We start from the raw sequence: 24821 nt of genomic DNA on the forward strand, positions 1-24821 counted from the left end.
AACCGATATACAGTAATAAGTAATACACCACACAATGTACATAACTAAGCTTTACTGTACACACATACTATCATAGATACATACAATAACTGGTACCCACAGTATAAACCCAGTGACCCAACACGTGGTGGTTCCCCAAAGTACTGAGGGTGCTGTAGCATGGAACATGCATTGTTTACTGTATGTTCAGGTTTATTCCCTATGTGCAGAAGAGAAGTGCAGCAATTACCTCTTGTTTAACATGGCAGTGCTCTGATCTGCATGTTTTCCGCCTGCCTTCTCTTGATTTCCATGTTCCTCCTCTGTCTCACTTTTACCAGCATTAATCCCAGTTATATGACTGTTTCAGCAAAAAAAATCAAATGACACGTGCTTAAAACAGTCAGGTAAAGACTGTAAGTTAGAACATGACTTCATCAACATAACCTGCTCCTGCTGCCTTTTAAACACAGTGGTAACCAATGGGAGAGACCCATACAGTAATAGTCATTCTGTTACTGGTGTTTGTATGCGAGTCATGTCATTAGGTACATACATTGTGGAGTGCCTAAAGGAAAGAGGTCCACCATTAAGTTTGCTTTGTTAGATACTGTATAACGGAATTGCAGGTATGGGTTATTTTTGCACTTTGATTAAAAACCCTGACTGCACTGCTAATATTCAGCTGATCTTGACCCATTTACACGAGGAATGTGCAGAATTACCTTGGATCAATGTGTTCTTGCCTTTCTCCTGCCACTTGATGTTCAGGACCCTCTTGTGTTTCACTTATGACAGGAATCCCAGGCATTTGTCTGCTAATGCAAAATGATATATGGATGACACATTTTATGAAGACATTTGTTGAATGCTGTGAGCTAGAACATGACACAGAACAGTGCTGTGTACATACAGGGCTCAATGTTACATGAAATCAAATGATTCTAATATTAATGGATATTTCAATGGCACAAAACATTTCGGTCCTTTACCATGGACCTTTATCAAGACATAGGGAGGGGGTACAATACAGTATGTACTTTACTATATTTTGTATCTTGTGTGACAAACGGCTTACTCTGGGGCTCCGCCGTCTGTCCAGGACTGCTGGGAAACGTTTTTTTTGGGGTAGGTTAAATGATGAGGCGTAACGTGCTGTTCCTTTAAACAGGCTACTGCCTGGTTTATTCAGTCCCAGGCACTGAGACTGCCACAGTGAATACAAAAGAAAACACAAGCAAAACAAAACCCTGCTCATCTGAGCAATAACTTAACTAAGGTTCACCCTGACTGGGGTTGGAGCGGCTTGCCCGCTTCCAACAAACAAAAATAAGAATCTTTACAATTTGAGAAAGGGAACAGAATGAGTTAACCTGTTTGGGGAGAGGCTTTTCCCCTCTCTGCTTCCAGCAGCATTCCTGCCTCCAGTCTCTTGGGGAGAGGAACCAGGAAATCAGCCTTAAATACCTGATTTCTATCTAGCAGGACAGGTGACAGAAATAAGGCAGCAGACAAACTCTGGTCTGGATTCCTCATCCCTCAGTTCCAGCAACTGTCAAACTGTGGGATGGAGAGCATATGTTCTGAGGCTGCACTTTCTAGCCTAAACAGGATAGAAGCTGTCCAGTATCCTGGGAGCCCTATATATGGAATTTATTACCATCCCCTGGTTTCTGTCATACTTGATACAGGGTCCAGGTGGATGATGGAAACTTTGATTGCTTTAATAAATTATATTTCATATTTTTGCAACGCCTTTGAGTGACAGTTGCTTTATTTATTTTTGTGACAGTCCTTTTTGACTGTGTACATGTTATTGGAGTGCTGCTTTAAATAAAAAAAACAAAAACAAACAAAAAATAAAAATAAATATATATATATATATATATATATATATATATATATATATTTATAAGAGATGTGTATAGACATATCTTAATAAAATATTCTGTAGAACATGGAACATCCATTGTTTACTGTATGTTCTGGTTTCAACACTACGTGCAGAAGACAAGTGCAGCAATTACCTTCCGTCTAACATGGCAGTGCTCTGATCTGCATTTTCTTCTACTGCCTTCTCTTGATTTCCATGCTCCTCCTCTGTCTCACTTTTAGGAGCACTAATCCCAGTTATGTGACTGTTTCGGCAAAAAATGAAATGACACGTGTTTGAAACAGTCGGTAAAGACTGTAAGTTAGAACATGACTACATCAACATAACCTGCTCCTGCTGCCTTTTAAACACAGTGATAACCAATGGGAGAGACTCCTACAGTAATAGTCATTCTGTTACTGGTGTTTGTATGTGAGTCATGTCATTAGGTACATACAGTACATTATGGAGCGCCTAAAGGAAAGAGGTCCGCCATTAAGTTTGCTTTGTTAGATACCGTACAACGGAAATGCAGGTATGGGTTATTTTTGCACTTTGATTCAAAAACCCTGACTGCACTGCTAATATTCAGCTGATCTTGACCATTTACACGAGGAATGTGCAGAATTACCTCGGATCAATGTGTTCTTGCCTTTCTCCTGCCACTTGATGTTCAGGATGCTCTTGTGTTCCACTTATGACAGGAATCCCAGGCATTTGTCTGCTGAGGCAAAATGATATATGGATGACACATTTTATGAAGACATTTGTTGAATACTGTGAGATAGAACATGACACAGAGCAGTGCTGTGTACATACAGGGCTCAATGTTATAGGAGATCAAATGATTCTAATATTAATGGATATTTCAATGGCACAAAGCATTTCGGTCCTTTACCATATATAGAGACATAAGGAGGGGGTATGTGCTTTACTATATTTTGTATCTTGATACAGGGCCCAGGTGGATGACAGAAACTTTGATTGCTTTAATAAATTATATTTCGTATTTTTGCAAAGCCTTTGTGTGCCATTTGCTTTATTATTTATTTTTGTGACAGTCCTTTTTGACTGTGTACATTTTATTGGAGTGCTGCTTTAAATTAAAAAAACATATACACGAGAGAGATGTGTATAGACATATCTTAATAAAATATTCTGTACATAGTTACATAGTTACATAGTAGATGAGGTTGAAAAAAGACGTACGTCCATCAAGTTCAACCCATGCTAAATCTAGACAACAGATACTTTATCCCATATCTATACTTACTTATTGATCCAGAGGAAGGCAAACAAAAAACCCCATTAAGGGGAAAAATTAATTCCTTTCTGACTCCAAGAATTGGCAATTGGATTAATCCCTGGATCAACATCCTTCCCATGTATACTTATTTGGTATATCCCTGTATACCTTTCCCATCTAAAAAGATGTCCAACCTTTTTTTGAACAAATCTATTGTATCTGCCATCACAGTCTCCATGGGTAATGAATTCCACATTTTAACTGCCCTTACTGTAAAGAACCCTTTCCTTTGTTGCTGGTGAAATTTCCTTTCCTCCAACCTTAAGGGATGGCCCGAGTCCTTTGTACTGCCCGTGGGATGAATAGTTCTTTTGAAAGCTCCTTGTATTGTCCCTGAATATATTTGTATATAGTTATCATACTATGTAGAACATGGAACATCCATTGTTTACTGTATGTTCTGATTTCAACACTACGTGCAGAAGACAAGTGCAGCAATTACCTTTCGTCTAACACGGCAGTGCTCTGATCTGCATTTTCTTCTACTGCCTTCTCTTGATTTCCATACTCCTCCTCTGTCTCCCTTTTACCAGCATTAATCGCAGTTATATGACTGTTTCAGCAAAAAATCAAATGACACGTGTTTAAAACAGTCGGTAAAGACTGTAAGTTAGAACATGACTTCATCAACTTAACCTGCTCCTGCTGCCTTTTAAACACAGTGGTAACCAATGGGATAGACTCCTAGAGTAATAGTCATTCTGTTACTGGTGTTTGTATGCGAGTCATGTCATTAGGTACATACAGTACATTGTGGAGCGCCTAAAGGAAAGAGGTCCGCCATTAAGTTTGCTTTGTTAGATACTGTATAACGGAAATGCAGGTATGTTTTATTTTTGCACTTTGATTAAAAAACCCTGACTGCACTGCTAATATTCATCTGATCTTGACCCCTTTACATGAGAAATGTGCAGGAATTACCTTGGATCAATGTGTTCTTGCCTTTCTCCTGCCACTTGATGTTCAGGACCCTCTTGTGTTCCAATTATGACAGGAATCCCAGGCATTTGTCTGCTGAGGCAAAATGATATACGGATTACATATTTTATGAAGATATTTGTTGAATACTGTGAGGTAGAACATGACACAGAACAGTGCTGTGTACATACAGGGCTCAATGTTACATGAGATCAAATAAGTGTAATATTAATAGATATTTCAATGGCACAAAACATTTTGGTACTTTACCACGGACCTTTATCAAGACATGGGGAGGGGGTATGTGCTTTACTATATCTTGTATCTTGATACAAGGCCCAAGTAAATGAAGGAAACATTGATTGCTTTAATAAATTATATTTCATATTTTTGCAAGACCTTTGAGTGACAGTTGCTTTATTTATTTATTTATTTATTTTTGTGACAGTCCTTTTTGACTGTGTACATGTTATTGGAGTGCTGCTTTAAATTAAAAAAAACATATACATGAGAGAGATGTGTATAGACATATCTTAATAAAATATTCTGTAGAACATGGAACATCCATTGTTTACTGTATGTTCTGGTTTCAACACTACGTGCAGAAGTGCAGCAATTACCTTCCGTCTAACATGGCAGTGCTCTGATCTGCATTTTCTTCTACTGCCTTCTCTTGATTTCCATGCTCCTCCTCTGTCTCACTTTTAGGAGCATTAATCCCAGTTATGTGACTGTTTCGGCAAAAAATGAAATGACACGTGTTTGAAACAGTCGGTAAAGACTGTAAGTTAGAACATGACTTCATCAACATAACCTGCTCCTGCTTACTTTTAAACACAGTGGTAACCAATGGGAGAGACCCATACAGTAATAGTCATTCTGTTACTGGTGTTTGTATGTGAGTCATGTCATTAGGTACATACAGTACATTGTGGAGCGCCTAAAGGAAAGAGGTCCGCCATTAAGTTTGCTTTGTTAGATACTGTATAACTGAAGTGCAGGTACTGTATGTTTTATTTTTGCGCTTTGATTAAAAAACCCTGCCTGCATTGCTAATATTCATCTGATCTTGACCCATTTACATGAGGAATGTGTAGAATTACCTCGGATCAATGTGTTCTTGCCTTTCTCCTGCCATTTGATGTTCAGGATGCTCTTGTGTTCCACTTATGACAGGAATCCCAGGCATTTGTCTGCTGAGGCAAAATGATATACGGATGACACATTTTATGAAGACATTTGTTGAATACTGTGAGGTAGAACATGACACATGTGCGGTGTACATACAGGGCTCAATGTTACAGGAGATCAAATGATTCTAATATTAATGGATATTTCAATGGCACAAAACATTTCGGTCCTTTACCATGGACCTTTATAGAGACATAAGGGGCTATGCACTAAGCGCCCTCATTTGGTGAACCACTCACGTGACCGGCCTTGCGCTCCGGCAAGCGCGAAAATTTTAAATTTAGCTAAGACTTACGCTTACGCATGCTAAGTGCCGAGCGTAAGCGCGCCTCAGCACGGGTCAGCGCATAAGCGCTGACCATGTCCGAGGCCTAAGCAGTGATAAGTGAATCGTACTTGAAAAGCATGCCAGATTTTTGCACTAGCTAAAAGCTGGCACAAAAGAAATGGAGCCATAAAAAAAATCATTGTTATTGCTTTAGCAAGCACACAATTAATACAAGAGGCCGGTGGGTGTCCACGAGGGGTTCACATGAGTGTCTAGGGGCCCTCGGGTGGTCCCCCGTGGGTGTCTGGTGGTCCCCGCTGGCCTGCAATACCAATCGTGTGCCCAAAAAAACATAACAGCAAATACTTTGAAATAAATACACCTCCCCTGCCCCCTAACACATACAGTACATTAATGGTCAAAATTACTATTATCCAGATATGGATAATAGTGCATTTGTCCAATAAAAATAAACATTAACAAGCAGAAATAAAATAAATACAACTTACACTCACCTCTGCCAGGTTTCCAAGATGAAGGTCGTCCTCATCCTCATCACCGTCCATGTCCTCCGTTGCCAAAAATAATGCAGTACAATAACAAATACAATTTAATGTTCCCTAACCCCTTGCTATAGAAATTAAGGGGTTAACCCATCCTCCCACACTACACACACAGGAGGCCTAACCACCCTCCCCAAGCAACTACCACCACCCTCCACCCATTCATTGGTACAGTGGGTACATCATGCCCATATAATATGGGCCTGATTTACCACTATAGCAATAAATAGTGAATTAAACAAAAACCAGGCCCAAAATAAAACACATTACATAGCCAACTAAACTCATAACAAATGCCAATAAAACAATTGATTGGCACAGTGGGTATATCATGCCAATATAATATGGGCATGATTTAACACTATGCCAGTCAATGGTCAATCTTAAAAAAAAACAACCACAAACAATATCCAATGTAATACAAACAATCACCAAATAAAAAACAATAAGCAAGTAAACACAACAACATTAACACCATTTAATTAACCAAATACCAATTCACCAGAATTAACAATTAAAAACACCAAAACAAAACCATCAATAAATAAAAGAAAGCTCCAAATAAACACCATCAGTCAAATTAAAATTAGCCAAAATAATCCACTATTAAAAATCAAACACCAAAGAAACCCCTGAAATAATCCATAGAAAACACCACCAAAAATGTCAGCATACAAATTCAAAACACAAAATAAATACAGCTGAACCCCATTATAATGCGGTGCTTCGGGGTCCACATAATGAGACTGCGTTATAACCGGGATTGCGATATGGCCGCCATGCGAGAATTTACCCAGCATCTGCAGCTCTTTCTTCTCTCCCTGCTTCATCAGGCTGTGTGCACGTGTGCAGCGCACATCTCCAAGTTTTTTTTTAAATCTAACATTCAATGATTTGTTGCTAACAGACACACACACACACACACACACACACACACACGTGTGTCCTTTAGCAATAAAGCATTGAATGTTATATATAAAAAAAAAAAAACTTTGGTGATGTGCGCCGCACACGTGGTTGCAGCCTGATGAAGCTGGAGAGAGCTGCAGATGCCGGGTAAGTACTCACGTGGTGGCCATTTCGCTAAAAAAAAAAACCTACATGTTTTTAAATCGGGAGCCATTCTCAGACCGCGTTATATGCGGATCCGTGTTGTAGCAGATCATGCTTCAACGGGGTTGAGCTGTAGCATTAAAAAGAAAAAACAAAGTACCAAAATACATTTAAAATACATAAAAACAAGCATTTGCCAAAATAACCATTGCTTGTCAATGTATGTATGTATGTATAGCCCTAAAGACTCATACATATATTCATTTACAATTAATGGGCAGCAAAAAAATGATATCCGAATAAAAATACAATGAAAAAAACTGTAAAAGAAAAATTACAAACATTCAATTTTTTTCCTTACCTTTAGATGTCTTCACCCTCCGATTCCTGGGGTCTCCAGAAGCTCTCGAACCAATCCACGATCCCAAACAGCAACGTGCCACCGGTAAAATCCAAAGTCCTTTTCTTCTTTCTTTATCTTCACCTGTTAAATGTAATCCATTTTTGGGGTCTTCTAGCTTCTTCTTCTTTTTCTTCTTCTGTATCTTCTTTATCTGTATCTTCTTCTTCATTCTTCTTCATCTGTAATGCCCTTGTAATCCTATTGCAGGAGGAGGTCCTCCCTCCTCGGCTTCTTGCCATCAAATGAGGCTGCACAGGCTTTTATAGGCCCGTGATGTCACATTTGAGTGCAAATGGTTCACACGCCATCTGATTGGCCTGTGAAAACTATGTGCCTTTCTTTTTTTGGGGGGGGGGGGGGGGGGACGTCATGTAAAGGGAATGAAGCCAGCCAATCAGAATGGCTGTGTTTCCTTTCCCTTTAACATGACGTCACCAAAAGCAACATGGCTGCCGTCACATGGTACTTCACCCAATCTGATTGGTTGTAGTAGACCATGTGACTCCCTTCGGATGACGTCACATCCCTTCCCAAAAATGACTCACATGGTCTAGTACAACCAATCAGATTGGGGATATACATTGAGTGCCGGTATCCCCCTGCATGATTTAAATCCCCCGGTCACGTGACGTGGGAGATTTAAAAGCATAGGGGATACCTGCTCCCCATAACGGGGCCTGTATCTCAGGAAGCAGGGGGTCCCCGAGGCTGAAACCAATGTGGTTCAGCTCAGGAGACCCCCTGCATACATGTACACTAGTATTAAAATGAATATTTGTACTGTACGATCACCTGTAAGAGCTGTGCATGGAGATGCAGCGTCTCCATGCAGCTCTTACAGGCTGCTTTTTTTCCTATCAGCTATTGTGCTGAAGAATTCACAGCACGATAGCAGGGGAAAAAAAAACAGGTCGCACGACAGTGCATTTTTGTGATCGGACTTAACAAAATGCCCTTCACTTGTTAGTGAATCCTGCGTTTGGCTTCATTTTTTTTAAGTGTGGCCCCTGGGCCCCTGGGCCCCCCTTCATCCCCTTACCTGCCGCTGTGGCTGTGACCGACATTGGAGGATGGGGAGAGTGCGGGGAGGGCTGCAGTTGAGCGCGCAGCAGTGCCGCGGTGATCGAGTCACTGGCGGCTCCCTTTACAGGGCGCCGCCATCTTCCATGTGGCCACGCTTTCGCAGTGAGTCCCCATAGCCGGCGGCCACTACAAGAAGGCGCACGCATGTGCAGTATGAGGCGGCCATTATTGAAATAGCACCGCAGGGGACTACAAGCCCCATAATGCCCATGGAGGCTAGGGGTCAGGTGGCTAAGCTTAGCCAATCGCATGGCCGGATTCCCCTGCTCCCTGATATTGATACTTTGCACATGCAAGGAACACCCCAGTCGGAGCTGGGAACACCAGAAGGGTAGGGTGTGCGTGTGCAAGGTGACTATGAACCCTGCACTAGGCCAGAGAACCCCTTAGGCCCCAGCTAGGCCCTGACTCACTTCAGCTTGTGGCTGTTGTAGGGACAGGTCTATTACTTAGGGATACTGCCCCTGTAGTAACAGTGTGAGGGACACAGCCAGGGCGCGGCTGTGTCCTGGCCTACAGTGGTCTGGGACCAGACCATCTGCAACTACCAGAGACTCTCTTCAGTGTGGGACCCCCAGAAGGATGCCACCCAACGCGGAAGCGGACTCGTCGCTGACCACAACCGTCGCTGGATCAGTGGATCCTATCTTCTGCTGTGGCGTTACCGGGTGTGGTATCACCCGGCAGGTACCTCACCTTAAGAAGTGCACTAACTATACACACGCTAGTGGGACAGCACTGTCTCACATACATGGGTGGGTGGATACTTGTGGACACCAGGGTGGTTGGGTGCTCAAGGGCCCTTAGGTACTTTGGGGACTGTATTGCCAGGGTTGCTGTATATTGGAGGGCACGGTCGTGCGTGATCGGGAGGGAGGAACTGTGTATATATTTGTTCCGTATCATTTTGCCTGTAGTAAAACTGTTATGCGTACTAGCGTGTGTTTTATTGTATGGGGTTCCTGTAATGGGTTTTTCCCACATAGTAGCATCCCGTAGAGGTGGAGGCGCTACCGATTGTAGACTCAGGTACACGCCAGGCTCCCAGCAGCGGAGGCATAAGCAGCACATACACCATAGCCGCCATATCTCCCAGGGGGTGGGGGAATGTGCGCTACATAAGTATGTATACTCGCGCGCAAAAGCTCACTGCTTAGGGAATCGCCCCGATAGGGAGGGGATATGTGCTTTACTATATTTTGTATCTTGATACAGGGCCAAGGTGGATGACGGCAACTTTGATTGCTTTAATAAATTATATTTCATATTTTTGCAAAACCTTTGAGTGCCAGTTGCTTTATTTATTTTTGTGACAGTCCTTTTTGACTGTGTACATGTTATTCGAGTGCTGCTTTAAATGAAAAAAACATGTATATGAGAGAGATGTGTATAGACATATCTTAATAAAATATTCTGCAGAACATGGAACATCCATTGTTTACTGTATGTTCTGGTTTCAACACTACGTGCAGAAGTGCAGCAATTAAATTACCTTTCGTCTAACATGGCAGTGCTCTGATCTGCATTTTCTTCCACTGCCTTCTCTTGATTTCCATGCTCCTTCTCTGTCTCACTTTTACCAGCATTAATCCCAGTTATGTGACTGTTTCAGCAAAAAATCAAATGACACGTGTTTAAAACAGTCAGGTAAAGACAGTAAGTTAGAACATGACTTCATCAACATAACCTGCTCCTGCTGCCTTTTAAACACAGTGGTAACCAATGGGAGAGACCCATACAGTAATAGTCATGTTACTGGTGTTTGTATGCGAGTCATTAGGTACATATATTGTGGAGCAAATACATATACAAATTAAATGTCCCAGGCGCTGTGAAATAAAGTCCAATAGACCCAAATACCGTGAACCAATTAGGCAGTCTTTAGTACAGGATTCCTATGTTTGATAGATGGATGATCTTGATAGTTGATGGACAGGCAGGGGTGTTTTTCTATTTTGATGTGCTGATGTCCCTGAAATCACAGAAAAAGACACAGCAGGGCACGCCAATAGCGTGGTATGTTTCATCAATAGCCCCCTAACTAGAACCCTGGGGGGGGGGTAGAGAGACGGGGAAGATAAGGAACAGAACTAGTGTGATAACGTATGGGGTTTTATTGACATAAAAACAACGTTGAAATCACACTTACAATGTTAAAACTTCTCAAGCACAGCTCGCATTGCCTTTAACAAGATCGCAGTCTTAATTATTGTATAGCTGTCATGGATAGTCCATCCCCTTTCGTAGGAGGGTTCTCCACTTAAGATTAGCGTATAAATAGCCTATCCACTAGGCTCCGTTATCCCCTGAGGAAGTGACAACTCGTCACGAAACGCGTAGGGAGGAGGAGCCTAGTGAATTGAGCTGTTTGGGCACCCGTAGTGCCTAGTGTGAGGAGAGTTCCGGTCTGCCCCACCACTGACGTCACTTTGATTTCCGGGATCGAGTGCGGTGTGCGGCGATCCTCCCCTTGGCAGCATTTGGAACCATACAGGTTGCGGACGGCAATGCGAGCTGTGCTTGAGAAGTTTTAACATTGTAAGTGTGATTTCAACGTTGTTTTTATGTCAATAAAACCCCATACGTTATCACACTAGTTCTGTTCCTTATCTTCCCCGTCTCTCTACCCCCCCCCCCACACGCATACATCTGTGGGAGTGTTGGAGTATAACATCATTGAGTGAGGGGACTCCTGCAGACGAGACCACGTGGGATCAGTGAGACGATCTGAGGAGTAGGGACGTGTGGCACAGATTCTCTCAACTGTACGTTGAGAGCCCATATCCTGTAAGTAGGATTTCAGGGTTCTAGTTAGGGGGCTATTGATGAAACATACCACGCTATTGGCGTGCCCTGCTGTGTCTTTTTCTGTGATTTCAGGGACATCAGCACATCAAAATAGAAAAACACCCCTGCCTGTCCATCAACTATCAAGATCATCCATCTATCAAACATAGGAATCCTGTACTAAAGACTGCCTAATTGGTTCACGGTATTTGGGTCTATTGGACTTTATTTCACAGCGCCTGGGACATTTAATTTGTATGTGTATTTGCTTTATATAGATTTGGAAAAGTCTGTTGATTTTTGTTCCATAGGCTGCTTTAATTTCTGATTAATTTTGATCAATTTATGGTTAATCACTTTATTTTTGGGTATCACTGTTATCACATTTTCACAATCATTTATTGTAGGTCAGCGCTTTTTAGAGGGCTTATATTTGTTTGTTTGCTTATATATTGTGAGCGCCTAAAGGAAAAAGGTCTGCCATTAAGTTTGCTTTGTTAGATACTGTATAACGGAAGTGCAGGTATGGGTTATTTTTGCACTTTGATTAAAAACCCTGACTGCCCTGCTAATATTCAGCTGATCTTGACCCATTTACATGAGGAATGTGCAGGAATTACCTTGGATCAATGTGTTCTTGCCTTTCTCCTGCCACTTGATGTTCAGGACGCTCTTGTGTTCCATTTATGACAGGAATCCCAGGCATTTGTCTGCTAATGCAAAATGATATACGGATGACACATTTTATGAAGACATTTGTTGAATACAGTGAGGTAGAACATGACACCGAATAGTGCTGTGTACATACAGAGCTCAATGTTACATGAGATCAAATGATTCTAATATTAATGGATATTTCCATGGAAGAAAACATGACTTATTATGTAAGGTTATTAAAAAAAGTGCTTATGGTTATTCATAATGGAAACAAATAATATTTTCAGAGTGGACATATTCTAGTAGGTAAAGACTGTAATATTGAACATGACTTAAACTTAACCTGCTCGTGCTGCCTTTTAAACACAGTAGTAACTATGTTGGCATTTGATCTCTTTCATACCTAACATACCTTGGAGGTATTGCCTGACCCTTATTTATATCATCACCTGGTTATCCATTGCTGGTCTTGAACACTGAAAATAATTTGCAGTGTGTGAATGCATTTGACTTTGGTCAACTGGTTTTCTTGCTTATTTTTTTTTATACTTTGTTGCACTATTTTGTGTTATTTTGGTCTTCGCATATTTCGCGAGAGCTACGCTGCTCTTCCGTCCAATTTTTTATAAATAGTGATTATTTTAATTATCTTAATTTTTTTTTCTTTTTTCCTTATTCTTCTTTCCAGATATTGTCTGTCGGTAATCATTTAAACCTATTTAAATATATTTAGTTTCCTTTTATGATTGCAATGTGACATCAACCCCCTTTAAACACTATGCTCCAGCATATTTAATAATATTTTAAGAAGATAAATTATTAATAAAGTTTCACTTTACATCTTTAACAAATCGTAAACCATAGGTGGGTTTATAAAGCAGATGTTTCTTCTCAAGCACTATCCCTGATGAAGTAGCTGTGTCCATTGCCATGAAACACGTTGGGAAGTGCTTTTCTTTAACATTTAATAGCGTCTCCTTCCAAGGACTGCTCTCCCAGATGCTTTGTACATATTGAAAGACTTTATAGTATTATCCTGCACAGTACCAGACGATTGACGTCATAATTTTGTGCCTCTTGACTAACTACTGCGAGGTGAATCAGCCGACGCCTGTATAAGCGGTCGGGTGAACTTGTGTTGTGCTCGATTGCCAGATGCTGAGTCTTGGAGCCTGCTGCAAACTGCAAATGTTGTGGCGATTGAATTCACTAGCTGACGAGCTGATCGGGTGAAAGAAATTGCTTGCTACTCTTGAAATGCCAAGATCATCAGTTTAATTTAGATAAGTGTTATGATCATTAATCTTTCGTACATGCAATACTTACCTACTTTCTATGCCCAATATTTTAATATATACTACACTAATGTGTGGTTGTGAGCTTTTCTCTTTTATTTTGACTACTGGACGTGCAGGTACATTTTCTTTTTGCACTTTGATTATAAACCTGGACTGCGCTTCCAATATTCAGCTGATCTTACCTCGGATCAATGGGTTCTTGCCTTTCTCCTGCCACTTGATGTTCAGGACGCTCTTGTGTTCCACTTTTGACAGGAATCGCAGGCATTTGTTTGCTAATGCAAAATGATATATGGATGACACATTTTATGAAGACATTTGTTAAATACTGTGAGGTAGAACATGGCACAGAACAATGCTGTGTACATACAGGGCTCAATGTTACACAAGATCAAATTATTCTAATGTCGTTGACTATTTAAATGGAAGAAAATATGCCTTATTAAATAGAGTGCGTCATATTCATTACACAAGGTTATTCATAGTGGAAACAGAGAAAATATTTGCAGAGTGGAACTATACTGAACAGAAAATATAACCTTCAGATGTCAGAATTTACCTTTCATCTTTCATGACAACACTCTGACCCACTTCTTCTTGCCTTCCTCCCATGACTTGCATTTTATTTTGACATTCTCCAGCACTAAAACCAGCTGAGTGTGTCCTGCAAAATAATGTATGTACATTGAGTGATTGATTGTACAAATATATATATACTATTTTAAGGATGCCTTTGCCAAAAAGCAAGACTGTGTGATCTCAAAAATCTTGGTAAAATATATCCTTAATACTGTAAGTGGTGTAGGAAAAGAGTGCAGAGGTATATCTCAAACAATATATATATATATATCAAGTTCTCACTGGGTTAAATGTGAAAAATGTGGTTAGTGGTAAAAGTGAATGATGGGGTGTAGTAATTTATATTTTGATTATCAATTGAATAAAAAACAATGTGTGGTGACTTAGTGACACACTAAAATAGCAAATATAAAACAGTTGGTGCAAAATGAAATAAATTAATTAAATGTGATATGGTTCTCCTTACAATCACTGCATAACTAAATAGGATATTATTGTAGAAACGTAGCAGCTTTCAGGGGAATATAGTACCAAATAATTGCAAAAACAGAAGAAAAGCCCACGTTCCAACAAATATAACCATACTTTATCGCCAAAATAAAGCAGCATGCCTTCTCCAGCCAACGAGGAGAAGGCAACTACAAAGAAAGAAGCATGAACATTTGAAACAAATCAGTAATTGTTGTCCAGTCAAATATTAGAAAGTGTCTACAGCAAAGATGCTACAGGAAAATGAAGAAAGCTGCTAGTGTGATTCCGTCCAGATATACAGTAGGTCCTACATCACAACCAAGCAGACTGTGCATTGCTAAAAGCGCATCCACAATACCGTCTCAGTGCTACAACCAGTGGTCCATAAAACCCATGGCGCCCAAACCAGTATCCTTATGATGAAAATAGCCATTATAAAGATTAATTCTAGATCAAGACACAATAGTGTCAGTGATAACTAAAGATGCAACCATAGTTGCCCACTTGTCATTGCAAGGGGAAAAGGCATAAGACTACAGGTTTGCAACTGCAAAAGGAGAACAACAAAAAGATTAATGTACTGGAATTTAGAGATACTAAACCAGTGGAAATTGACCCCTCTACGGATAAGGGGGTCATACTTTTTGTGGGTAAGCCCATGAGGGATAAGCAAGCGGTAGGCCGGGGTCCCCCTGTACGGAAGAAGCTTCCAGATGATGCAACTGCAGTAGATATACCCCACCAGGTATCACATGGGACTACCGCACATATTGAAGAATCGGTTAGCTTACAAAAAGTTATACGTCAAGGAAGAGAGACCCAAGACAATAAGACTACTGACAACCAAACAGAGATGCCATGGGGTCAACCATAGTGAATACAAATTCCGCCCAGGTTGGACCACCCGCGATCATTGATTCTGAACCTGATGCAGGTGGTCACCCTAGTCTCAGGTAAGAAAAGATCGCCTGATGCATGAAAAAAGTCGTGGCCAAGCGGTTAAAAGAAGACTTGGTAAACTGGAAAGAGGAATTTAAGAGGAGTCCTCCTCTGAGGTGAGGAAGCTAAGTACATCATGGAGAGACTGTGATTGGGAAATGTCCTCTTCGAGCGACTATTGCACGCTAATGTCAAGCACCTTCTGGAAGAGACATTGGTTACCTGGTGAAAGGGCTCCAATACCAGCGTGATTGGGGGTTCTCTCCCTCCACCCATTCTCATTCGAGCGCAGGTACATCTCGAATGAGAGTGGAAGGATGGGCTTTAGTCGTGGCTAGCCCGAGCTACCTACAAATGGGAAAGGTATGTGACAGGGCCTTAAGCCCTGTCTAAATAGGGCTAAAAATAGAAAGCCTGTATCTGGCTGTTGAGTCCAGCAGGACTCTGGTTAATTGCAGCTGCAGACAAATAGCCTGTCTCCACCTGGCTCTTCAGTCAGGTACAAAAGCCTACTGCTTAATCTGCAGGAAATCTCTCTAGCACTAAGTAGGTGGGTGTTGATCAGAGAGAGATCCCAAAGAACTAGACCCTCTATTCAAGGACACAGCTGTCCCTTGAACTCGCCAGAGGGTGAAACCCATGGACACCAACCCAGACCCGCACGGAGGGAAAGAGCCCCTGATAACAGGTACCTCTTTGGACTTTGGGTCAGAGGCTGGTAAGAGGCCTATCTTCCCAGTACTGCAGATAGGGACTGGGAAGTATGAATTAGCCCTTGCAAACGGATAAGATGTTTGTTTATTTGTATGCTGTCATTAAGCTTTGTTGTTTTGAAGCTATGGGCTAAATAAAGGCCAATGTTTATTTCCCCCAAATCTATGTCTCCCTGGTTATACCTCTGTACTCTTTTCCTACACCACTTATAAGGGATATATTTTTACCAAGATTTTTGAGATCACACAGTCTTGCTTGTTGGCAGAGGCATCCTTAAAATAGTTGACAAACAGACTACTTTTGTGAGTTCAGATTGGAGCATATATGGTAGGCAGCCAAGTTTAATTTTTTAAAAACTTTTAAAAAAACTTAAAATTATCTGATTTTGATAAAGAAAATAGGGATTTTTTAAAATGACACACCAATAATAAAAAAAGGTTAATTCATAACTCATTAAAAGAAAATGAGAATATCTCAAACATTTGACGCTTGATGTAATTATTAAATATTATCATCAAGAAGAGTCCACCTTATATGTTAACTATATATACTATACTCTATACTGTATCTATAATATGAAAATACTAAGAGATAGTTGACTATGTAACCACAATGAGGATAATAGATTTTGATTGCACATTTATGCTGCACTTACTGTTTCCCTTTCTCCACATCATCAGGACCTCCATTCTTGTAATCTTTTGCCAGTAGATTTTCTATCATTTCAGGAAATACATTGGATTTTCCCACTGACCAATTCTGAGACATCTTTCTAAAAAGGATAGATCAGTAGGAACAAACAAATGTCTGAAGTAACATATCCAATGGAATAACATTTTATTTCAAGTAATCACCCCGTGTTTGACTGATTTAATACACAAGGAGTAGAATATAAATGACATCTATGTGTTTTGAACTTTACTACTTTCTGCCTACAGCTCAATCTCGGTTGAAACATACAACACTGCTTTAGCTTCATTACAAAGAAAACACGTTTAAAGTCAGAAAAATGTAAGTTACATAGTTACCTTTGACAAAAATATACGATTAAACCTAAAAGAGCACCGGCCAGCAGAGCAGCCAACGCTATGCCCGCTATAGTACCCTGGTTCATGCCCATAAAGCTTTTGAGCGGTTGTGATACGGAAATATCCACAGGTGTCTGAAGAATCTCCTGCAGCCTTTTCTGAATGCTCGGCATACTGTATGTAAGCTTTCTGAAAATTAACCATGTACATTAAAGTGTTAGGCTTTTTATGTATTAGTTTACAATATAGAACTAAACATGTAACAATTGAAAGAGAATATAAAGCGGAAGGAGTGACAAAAGAGTAATGTTACAAAAGGTTAAAATGTACTGTACTACCTCAATGAAAAATACTTTTAGTAGGAAGCACTTGACCTATTCAGGCTTACATTGGTCCATTGGGTACCAGAGGAAAGCACTTCAGGTGCAGACTAGTTAAGTGTGCTGGAATGACCGGGAGACTCCCAAAATGTTGGGTGGATTGACCAAATATCCCATGACAGTCTGTCTTTAAAGTGTGACTGCAGGATGAGTCAGTCTGCTATGGATCTATCAGTATATATTTGTTTGTGCATGTATGTATGCAAATATAAGTGCATGTATCTAGATGTGCATGTATGTATGTATATGGGACCCATGTATGAAAGTGTAAAGTTGCTACCTGCCTTGAGATTAAAATGATAGCTTCAGTCAAATTTCAATGAACTATCTATGCATTCCATGCAGCAGCACGTTACAATCATGTAACCAGTAATTAAGACGTTGTCTTAGCAGAGTGCACAACATGAAAATTGTGTGAAAGCAGTGAGATGCATCATAACCAAGGCCTTTCTTACCTCTCCACTTCTGCAGCATGCACTACTTGGTTATTCTCATCAAAAGCATTAAACTTAATGGACGTTCTGTCTCCGTTGTTTCTACTTTGTATTTTAGTGGCATTGGAAAATAATTCAATTATAGTTACATTCTGTTGGAGGACGTCTTCCAGAATCCTGAAACAGGGGTCATAAGGTAAATCTTGTAAAGCAGTCAGAATGGCTGATAATTGTCACAGTATACTCTACAAACATAACACACACACACACATAAAATATAGAGAAAGTCTGGCACCCCATCAGTAGATCAACAATTGGAAGGCTCAGACGTGTGCATGCATGCAAAAAATCATTACTAAGCCAATGCATCACCTAGAACAGCAAACATGGGAGCAGTTTCGAAGTTGAACTGGAGGAAAAAATGCACACCAAACACGTATGTAGAAGAAGGAAGTGTGTTTAGTCCATACAGGAAGTCAACGTTTCGGTCCAGAAACGAACCTTTGTCATGTTTGCCTTAGCAGTAGAGGCTAGACTGAGGTAATTAAGCGAGGTGTTACATATTTATGAACCTATGTATCAGAGTTAGATGCTCTGTAAAAAGGGAGCTTATAATAAAAATGTGATGATTAATATCCTACTGTAAATACATAATCAACTGACTATCAAGTGATTACAGAGCCTAGCCTCATTATTTATATCAATGGAGATTCAACTATTAAACAAACCATTAACGCAACTTTATTAATGGCATCCTACATACTAATGAATAGAAGATATAATAAGAAACAATTATTTATACAGTACCATATATATTTGCCAATCACAGCCAGCTTGCATCTTAACAATATACAGTAACTTAACCTCTTTGTCACCAGAGGGGCCTATAGCACAATACAAATGGAAGTACTGTATTTGTCATATCAATCCTTGCTGGTATACAGATGGGGCTGTGAAATATGAGTTCCTGAACACCTGAAACTATATACCTACCTACAAAGATGATATAATTACATTTGTATGCATACTCCTATATTATTAGACATTACATACAGAGTTTGGAAATTACCAGGGTCTCATACTGGTGTGATAACAGGAATTATTTGACAAGTTTTTCCTACAAAATGAAAAGCCTTTCTAGCAGTAGGAGTGGTCAATGGGGAGGAAAGTCCATCCTGAATCTGAATACAATTTCAATTATTGATTTTTTTCCCCCACATTTATTTTTTAAGGGACCATGATTTTTATTAGGCGTAAATGAAGTTCAGCAGAAAAGTTTTACCAATTTACTTTTCCAGGGAACAATCTAGTACATCAATTATGCAGAAGTCAACTGTTACTGAGTCTGACATATTCAGGGATTTTTCTAAATTCAGCAGCTTCATAAACTTCAATGTAGTCTCAATCACAGAGGTCAGTACTTTAAAATGCTAATGTTTGACCAAATCCCCAAATCACATTGATTTGGGTCTTTGAGGGTTTACTTCTCGGGTTCTGGTTTATATAACATGGACATCCTATGTAGTCTTTGTCTAGATTTTAGCACAGCAAGTAATATAGAGACACATGGTGCATATACCATCATGAAAGGGGAGCACTACCTCCAAAATGATGTGCAAGATTGTTTTCTGTCCCACACTAAAAGTATAATGCCCTAAAACAAAATATAGATGGCATTGCAATATTTGTGACAAATATAGAAAAAATGTATAGCAACAAATGTTCAGGTTTGCAATTCAATGCTCCCCATATGCCCCCTGCATTCAAATAGTGTGTTCTTGTAGCAGATTCTTATTTGTTACATGAACACTACTCAGATAAAGCAGAAGGTTTAGTGACACCTAGTACTGTACCTGGTAATTTCTGGAAGTATGTGCGCAATGGTATCTAACGTCTGATTAACTGTCATTACCACGGCATCATCAGAGGAACTTGCATCCACAGTGACCTGCAAAATAAAAATACAAACTGTACACACCATCTGAAATGAGTGAATTAGGCGAGTGAATAATGGTCAATATTTCTATAAACTCTCAGGTGCTCAGCTTCTCTTTTTTTGTTTGTTTTAATTTCCTGCACACATTACCAACTATTAGTGATCATATGAAATGGGCGCCTACCAGAAAACAGAGCAGTGACATAACTGTATAGCAAGGTAGTATTGAACAAGGGCACTCATCAATATACAATGCAATGATAGTTTGCTTTGATGGTATATCTGTATAGGCATTTGTACATGCAAGCTGTTCAGCTTCACAAAAGCCATATGCTCCAAGTTTGGCAACTCCATTTTATTTATTTGCCTTGAGGATACAAATTTGTAATTTGCTATGTCAGGCAAGCTTATACCATACATCAGTGTTTTTCAACCAGGGTTCCTAGGAACCCTTGGGTTCCCCTGGCCTCCCTAAAGGGTCCCCTGCAATTTTCAGTTAATTTGAAAATTGTACCAAATACAGAAGAATTTACAATGCATCTGATATCAGACGTGCTATTAGAGAGTGTTGAGGTTCCTTACAATGCACCTGATCTCAGACACACAGAGAGGGCTGAGGTTCCTTACAGTGCATCTGATCTCAGACGCGCTATTAGAGAGGGTTGGGGTTCCTTACAATGCATCTGATCTCAGACGTGCTATCAGAGAGCTTTGGGATTCCTTAGAATTTTACATAGGGTTCCTTAACAAAAGAAAAGGTTGGAAACCATTGCCATACATCTTGAAGAGATGTTAACCTCCAATGGAAAAAATAAACAGTGAGATACTGGATGGGAATAAAGGATCAAAAAAATGAATTTTCTTGGAAAATGAAACTCCACTAAAATCTATGAGATTGCTGATGCTGCAAATCAGTGAGACTACAGCCAAATCACTGAAACTCACAGAAAATTAATGAGAGTTGACCTGTCTGCATTTTTGTAGATGAAGAGGCGCAGGATATTAGTAATGCCTTCTGTGATGACTGGACACAAAAGAGAAAAGATGGGTTATGGAAGTAAATAAACTCACCCCTGAAAACCAGCAACCTCTATTTCATTATTCACTGGCTTTTACTTTACCTAGATTGGGGTAGCTGGGGGACCTAATAAAGGGGAATCCCAGCTATTTACCCTAAATCGGTGTAACTTGGCCAGCTATGTAAGGCTTATTTCAGCCAAATGTAATTTAATATCTGGGGGAGAACAAGTCCTGTCTTTTACATAATTACCTTATGTCTGTATGTATGCCTGTGTTAGCAATTCTTCCCAGATAAGATACCTGGTATTGTGTGGTGATGGAATTAACATGCAAGAAAGTAAATGAGATATTCCACTGTTACTGTCATTTCTATGGAGAAAGGCTAAGTAATTCACTCAGTTGAAGCTCTCCATAGAAATAGATTAGAATAAAGGTAGGGGATTAGTTAAATTAATCAGTTATCCAGAGCTGAGCCCCAGGCACTGTTTCTCTTGGCTGGCTGCTTTGCTCAATGTTAAAGGATAGCCACCAAGGGGTATATAAGGAACACTGCTGATCAGTCCATCTGAAGTTCATCTCTGGGAAGGAGTGTGGAGACCATCTGAGAGACATTCTGGGAAGGAGTGTGGAGTAGGACTGTGACCAGCTGGAGGTACATGTCAGAGTGGCTGCTGTGTGCAGCACTCTGATATCCTGAAGCAGAGAAGCAGACAGGGTAAACCCATTTGAAGTGGGTCCCTGCACCTAGGAAAGATAGATCTCATTCCCCAGACCCCCGTAAGTGTGTATATTTTTGTATTTTGTATTCTTGTGTATTTCTGAGGATTTATCCAAAATAAACCTCATTTTATTTCACTGTCTTGTTTTGCCTAGTGATTGATCCCTTAAATATAAATGGTGTTCAAAGACCTGGTCTACTGTGACATGGGGGACATTACCTTAATTCAGGTAATGTCTCTTTACATTTAAAGTGGGTAACTGTCTCTTTATATCTTTGAAAGTTCACTTAGTTTTATGTAGGTGGCTAATTAAACTACTGTATGACTTAACTGCACTGACCCCCAGCTGTTGCATTAGCACTTCTGTAGAAACCTATTTTATAGGTTGTTATAACTTTGACTATAACAATAGCAGGATACTGGAAAAATTTTGCTTTACATAGGATTTTAAATGCCTCAGAAGTCCCCTTTTTCCAGATGTGACAAACGCTTCCACATGTACAGCAAAGTATACAGTAAGAAGCGCTTTCATGTTAGTCTGGTAAAATGTATCACAAGCGGACGTTTACTGTGCAACACTGTGTTCTATCACTGTGTGATTAAAATTGGAGCATATGATTATTAAAAAAATATTATAAAATGTTATTACATATACAATAATTATATTTCGTGAAATTTGGGGGTCTATATTTTTTAACGTTTCAGGAGTGCAGAATAAGCCAAATTTGTATAAAAAATTACTATTTTCCTTTGTTAAATCTGGTGCTGTCTTTTGAACTGGTTTTAACCCCGTTTGGCAACTAGTTTGGAAGATCCTCCCCAAAGGTAAATATGTACATTGGCACTTTTCATACCTCAGAAATCCCAATCAATATATTTTTCAATAATTTTAATTATTATTTAATAAAAGGATATAGGGATGGAATATCAGACACAATATCAAATGTTTCTTGTATCTTAAAAATAAATAAATAAATGACATACTGTATAGGTCAGGGGTCTCCAAACTCAACAGGCTGGCTTTTATGGATATCCCTGTTTCAGCACAGGATGCTCAGCCTTTGACTGAGCCACTGATTGAGTCAACTGTGCAGAAACAGGGTTATCCATAAAAGCCGACCTGTTGGCGGCTCTTGAGGACTGAGTTTGGAGACCCTTGGTATAGGTCATAGTTATTGTTAACAAAGCTTGTGAAAATGAGCATCTTACCTTTGTGAGGAGCAACTATTCTGTGCATTATAATGGCTTTTGCTAATGATATATTGTAAACTACTGACATAGGGGGGCTGTAACAGGGGAGTTATCCTTATTCAGGAAATATGCCTCTAATCCAGCAGTGTGGTGGTTAATTGCTGGTAGTCAATTAACAAACACCACCTGCCTGATTAGGTTGCTTAGAAAAGCCTGCCCTTGAAACAGAAAGGGAGATTGTGCCTGAATCTCACACAACTTGTGAGACTGAGCATGGGGACAGTTGTCTTGAGCCTGCCAGAAGAAACAGCAGTGCTGCTTTCTAGACACAGGGGAAACTTCTAAACCTGAATGCTGACAAACCCTGAAGAAAAGGTAGCAACCAGGAACAGAGAAGATTTTCCCTCCAAACCACAGATAAGACTGTCATTTATAAGACTTTTTATATCTGCTCATTTCATGATATCTGTTTGGGGCTGGGAGACATGCTTATGTAAAGAGAGTTGTGGACTGCATAGTATTTCACTAGAAATACTCCCAAGTGAATAGAAGCTTTGTTTACCCTTTGTTTGGATGGTTTCCTGATGTTAAGGAAACAGGCGCAATAAAAGCCTTATTTAATTTCACCATAACCAGTCTCCCTTGCATACCTCTGTGAGCGTCCGCCTACATATGGTGTCAGAAGTGGGATGAGAGGTGGTCTTTGAAGTTAGAAGGGACCGGAGAGTGCCTGTGAATTTTTTTAATGCTTTTTGCCTACAAACAGCCTAAACAAAAATATCTCATGCAGCAGAGACCAGAGTTAAAGTGATACACACCCATGCAGGAAATCTACACTGCACTGAAACTTACAAAACCACAGATGGACTCTTTTCCCTAATCCCAAGAGGAGAGAGAGAGAGACTGCTGAAGCAGGTAAACCTTATTTGCCTATCACAATAAAGTGTAATATGGTCATTGAAATAGGGGGCTTGCCTTCCAGCCATAGTCAGGGTTCAAGAAGTGAGTTAGCCCTTAAAAGGGATAGGCGTTTGTTGTTTTCAAATGTTTAGCTGAAGCAGTGAATACAGATGGTGACCCACGAACGGTACTGATTCTGCAAGAAAAGGCTGCCACACCGCATAGGACTACCAGTTGTGAATGAAGTATATGCAGAAAAATGTGAAAATTGATGCAAGACTGTGCTGAAGCAGGGGAATTTTCAGTAAACAAGTGCTGAGGGTAAAATTGCCTACTAGAAAAAAGGAATTGCTGAGCTGTGTAAAAGGTAACCCAAAGTGTGAAGAGTGAATGTCATAATACCCAAAGTTGAGACTGAACTCAAGCAGAAAATCACATTATTTGGCTGAAGCAGAGAGATTGCACCTAGCAAGTAAATGGTGTAAAGCAAACAGAAGTTTTTACCTAGCTAATGCACATCCAGCATACCTAATGAGAGATTATACCTAGTAAGTAAATGGTGTAAAGCAAATAGACGTTTTTACCTAGCAACTGCACATCCTGTATACCTGATGAGAGCAAATGCGTGCACAGTACTGCTGATATTGTAAAACTTATCCAAGAAAGAAAAAGTTTACAGAGATGCCTGTGAGAGCTACGACCTCTACAAGTAAAATATGCCCACCTGTAGGACTACCACAATTGGGGCTTCTAGCAAATACAGTGGCAACAGCTGCAATAGCGCCTCCTGAGGTCAGGAAGAAAATTACACCTCAGAGCCCCAAAATGGAGGACAAGATGCAGCGTTCCTGTAATGAACCCTACCCCACGGAAGAGTGGCCCTTCCAGTCCAATAAGGAGGAAGACATCTCTTACGGGGAACCCGAACCGAGTCACACCCACAAAACACCCCAAGAATGGTGGGGGTGCCTGAACTCGGCACGAACAGAAAAGACCGCTCTCTATGATGACGAATATGGTCGACAAGAGAGAGAGCGGGAGCAGCAGATCACCCAATATTTCTGTCAGCTAAAGCAACTGCAAGAAAAGCCTGGCGTATATAATGAAGCTGCTGAAGTATCAAATAAAGAA

General features: G+C 40.1%; 1 protein-coding gene across 1 annotated transcript in view; it reads right to left on the minus strand.

Annotated features, from left to right (window-relative positions):
• Positions 1–24821, minus strand: part of LOC142492267 (cadherin-23-like) — a 190680-nt gene that overhangs the window by 32023 nt on the left and 133836 nt on the right. The window contains exons 44-59 of the mRNA XM_075594937.1: positions 19778–19872; positions 17946–18101; positions 17111–17299; positions 16738–16854; positions 13939–14043; positions 13562–13654; positions 12045–12137; positions 10130–10240; positions 5180–5272; positions 4697–4807; positions 4080–4172; positions 3601–3711; positions 2484–2576; positions 2007–2117; positions 705–797; positions 230–340 (exon numbers count right to left, since the gene is read on the minus strand). Coding sequence (XP_075451052.1) covers positions 230–340; positions 705–797; positions 2007–2117; positions 2484–2576; positions 3601–3711; positions 4080–4172; positions 4697–4807; positions 5180–5272; positions 10130–10240; positions 12045–12137; positions 13562–13654; positions 13939–14043; positions 16738–16854; positions 17111–17299; positions 17946–18101; positions 19778–19872 — 1775 coding nt within the window. The remainder of the gene's footprint in view (positions 1–229; positions 341–704; positions 798–2006; positions 2118–2483; positions 2577–3600; positions 3712–4079; positions 4173–4696; positions 4808–5179; positions 5273–10129; positions 10241–12044; positions 12138–13561; positions 13655–13938; positions 14044–16737; positions 16855–17110; positions 17300–17945; positions 18102–19777; positions 19873–24821) is intronic.

Source organism: Ascaphus truei, chromosome 4 (assembly GCF_040206685.1).
Source record: "Ascaphus truei isolate aAscTru1 chromosome 4, aAscTru1.hap1, whole genome shotgun sequence".
NCBI classification, from domain to species: Eukaryota; Metazoa; Chordata; class Amphibia; order Anura; family Ascaphidae; genus Ascaphus; species Ascaphus truei.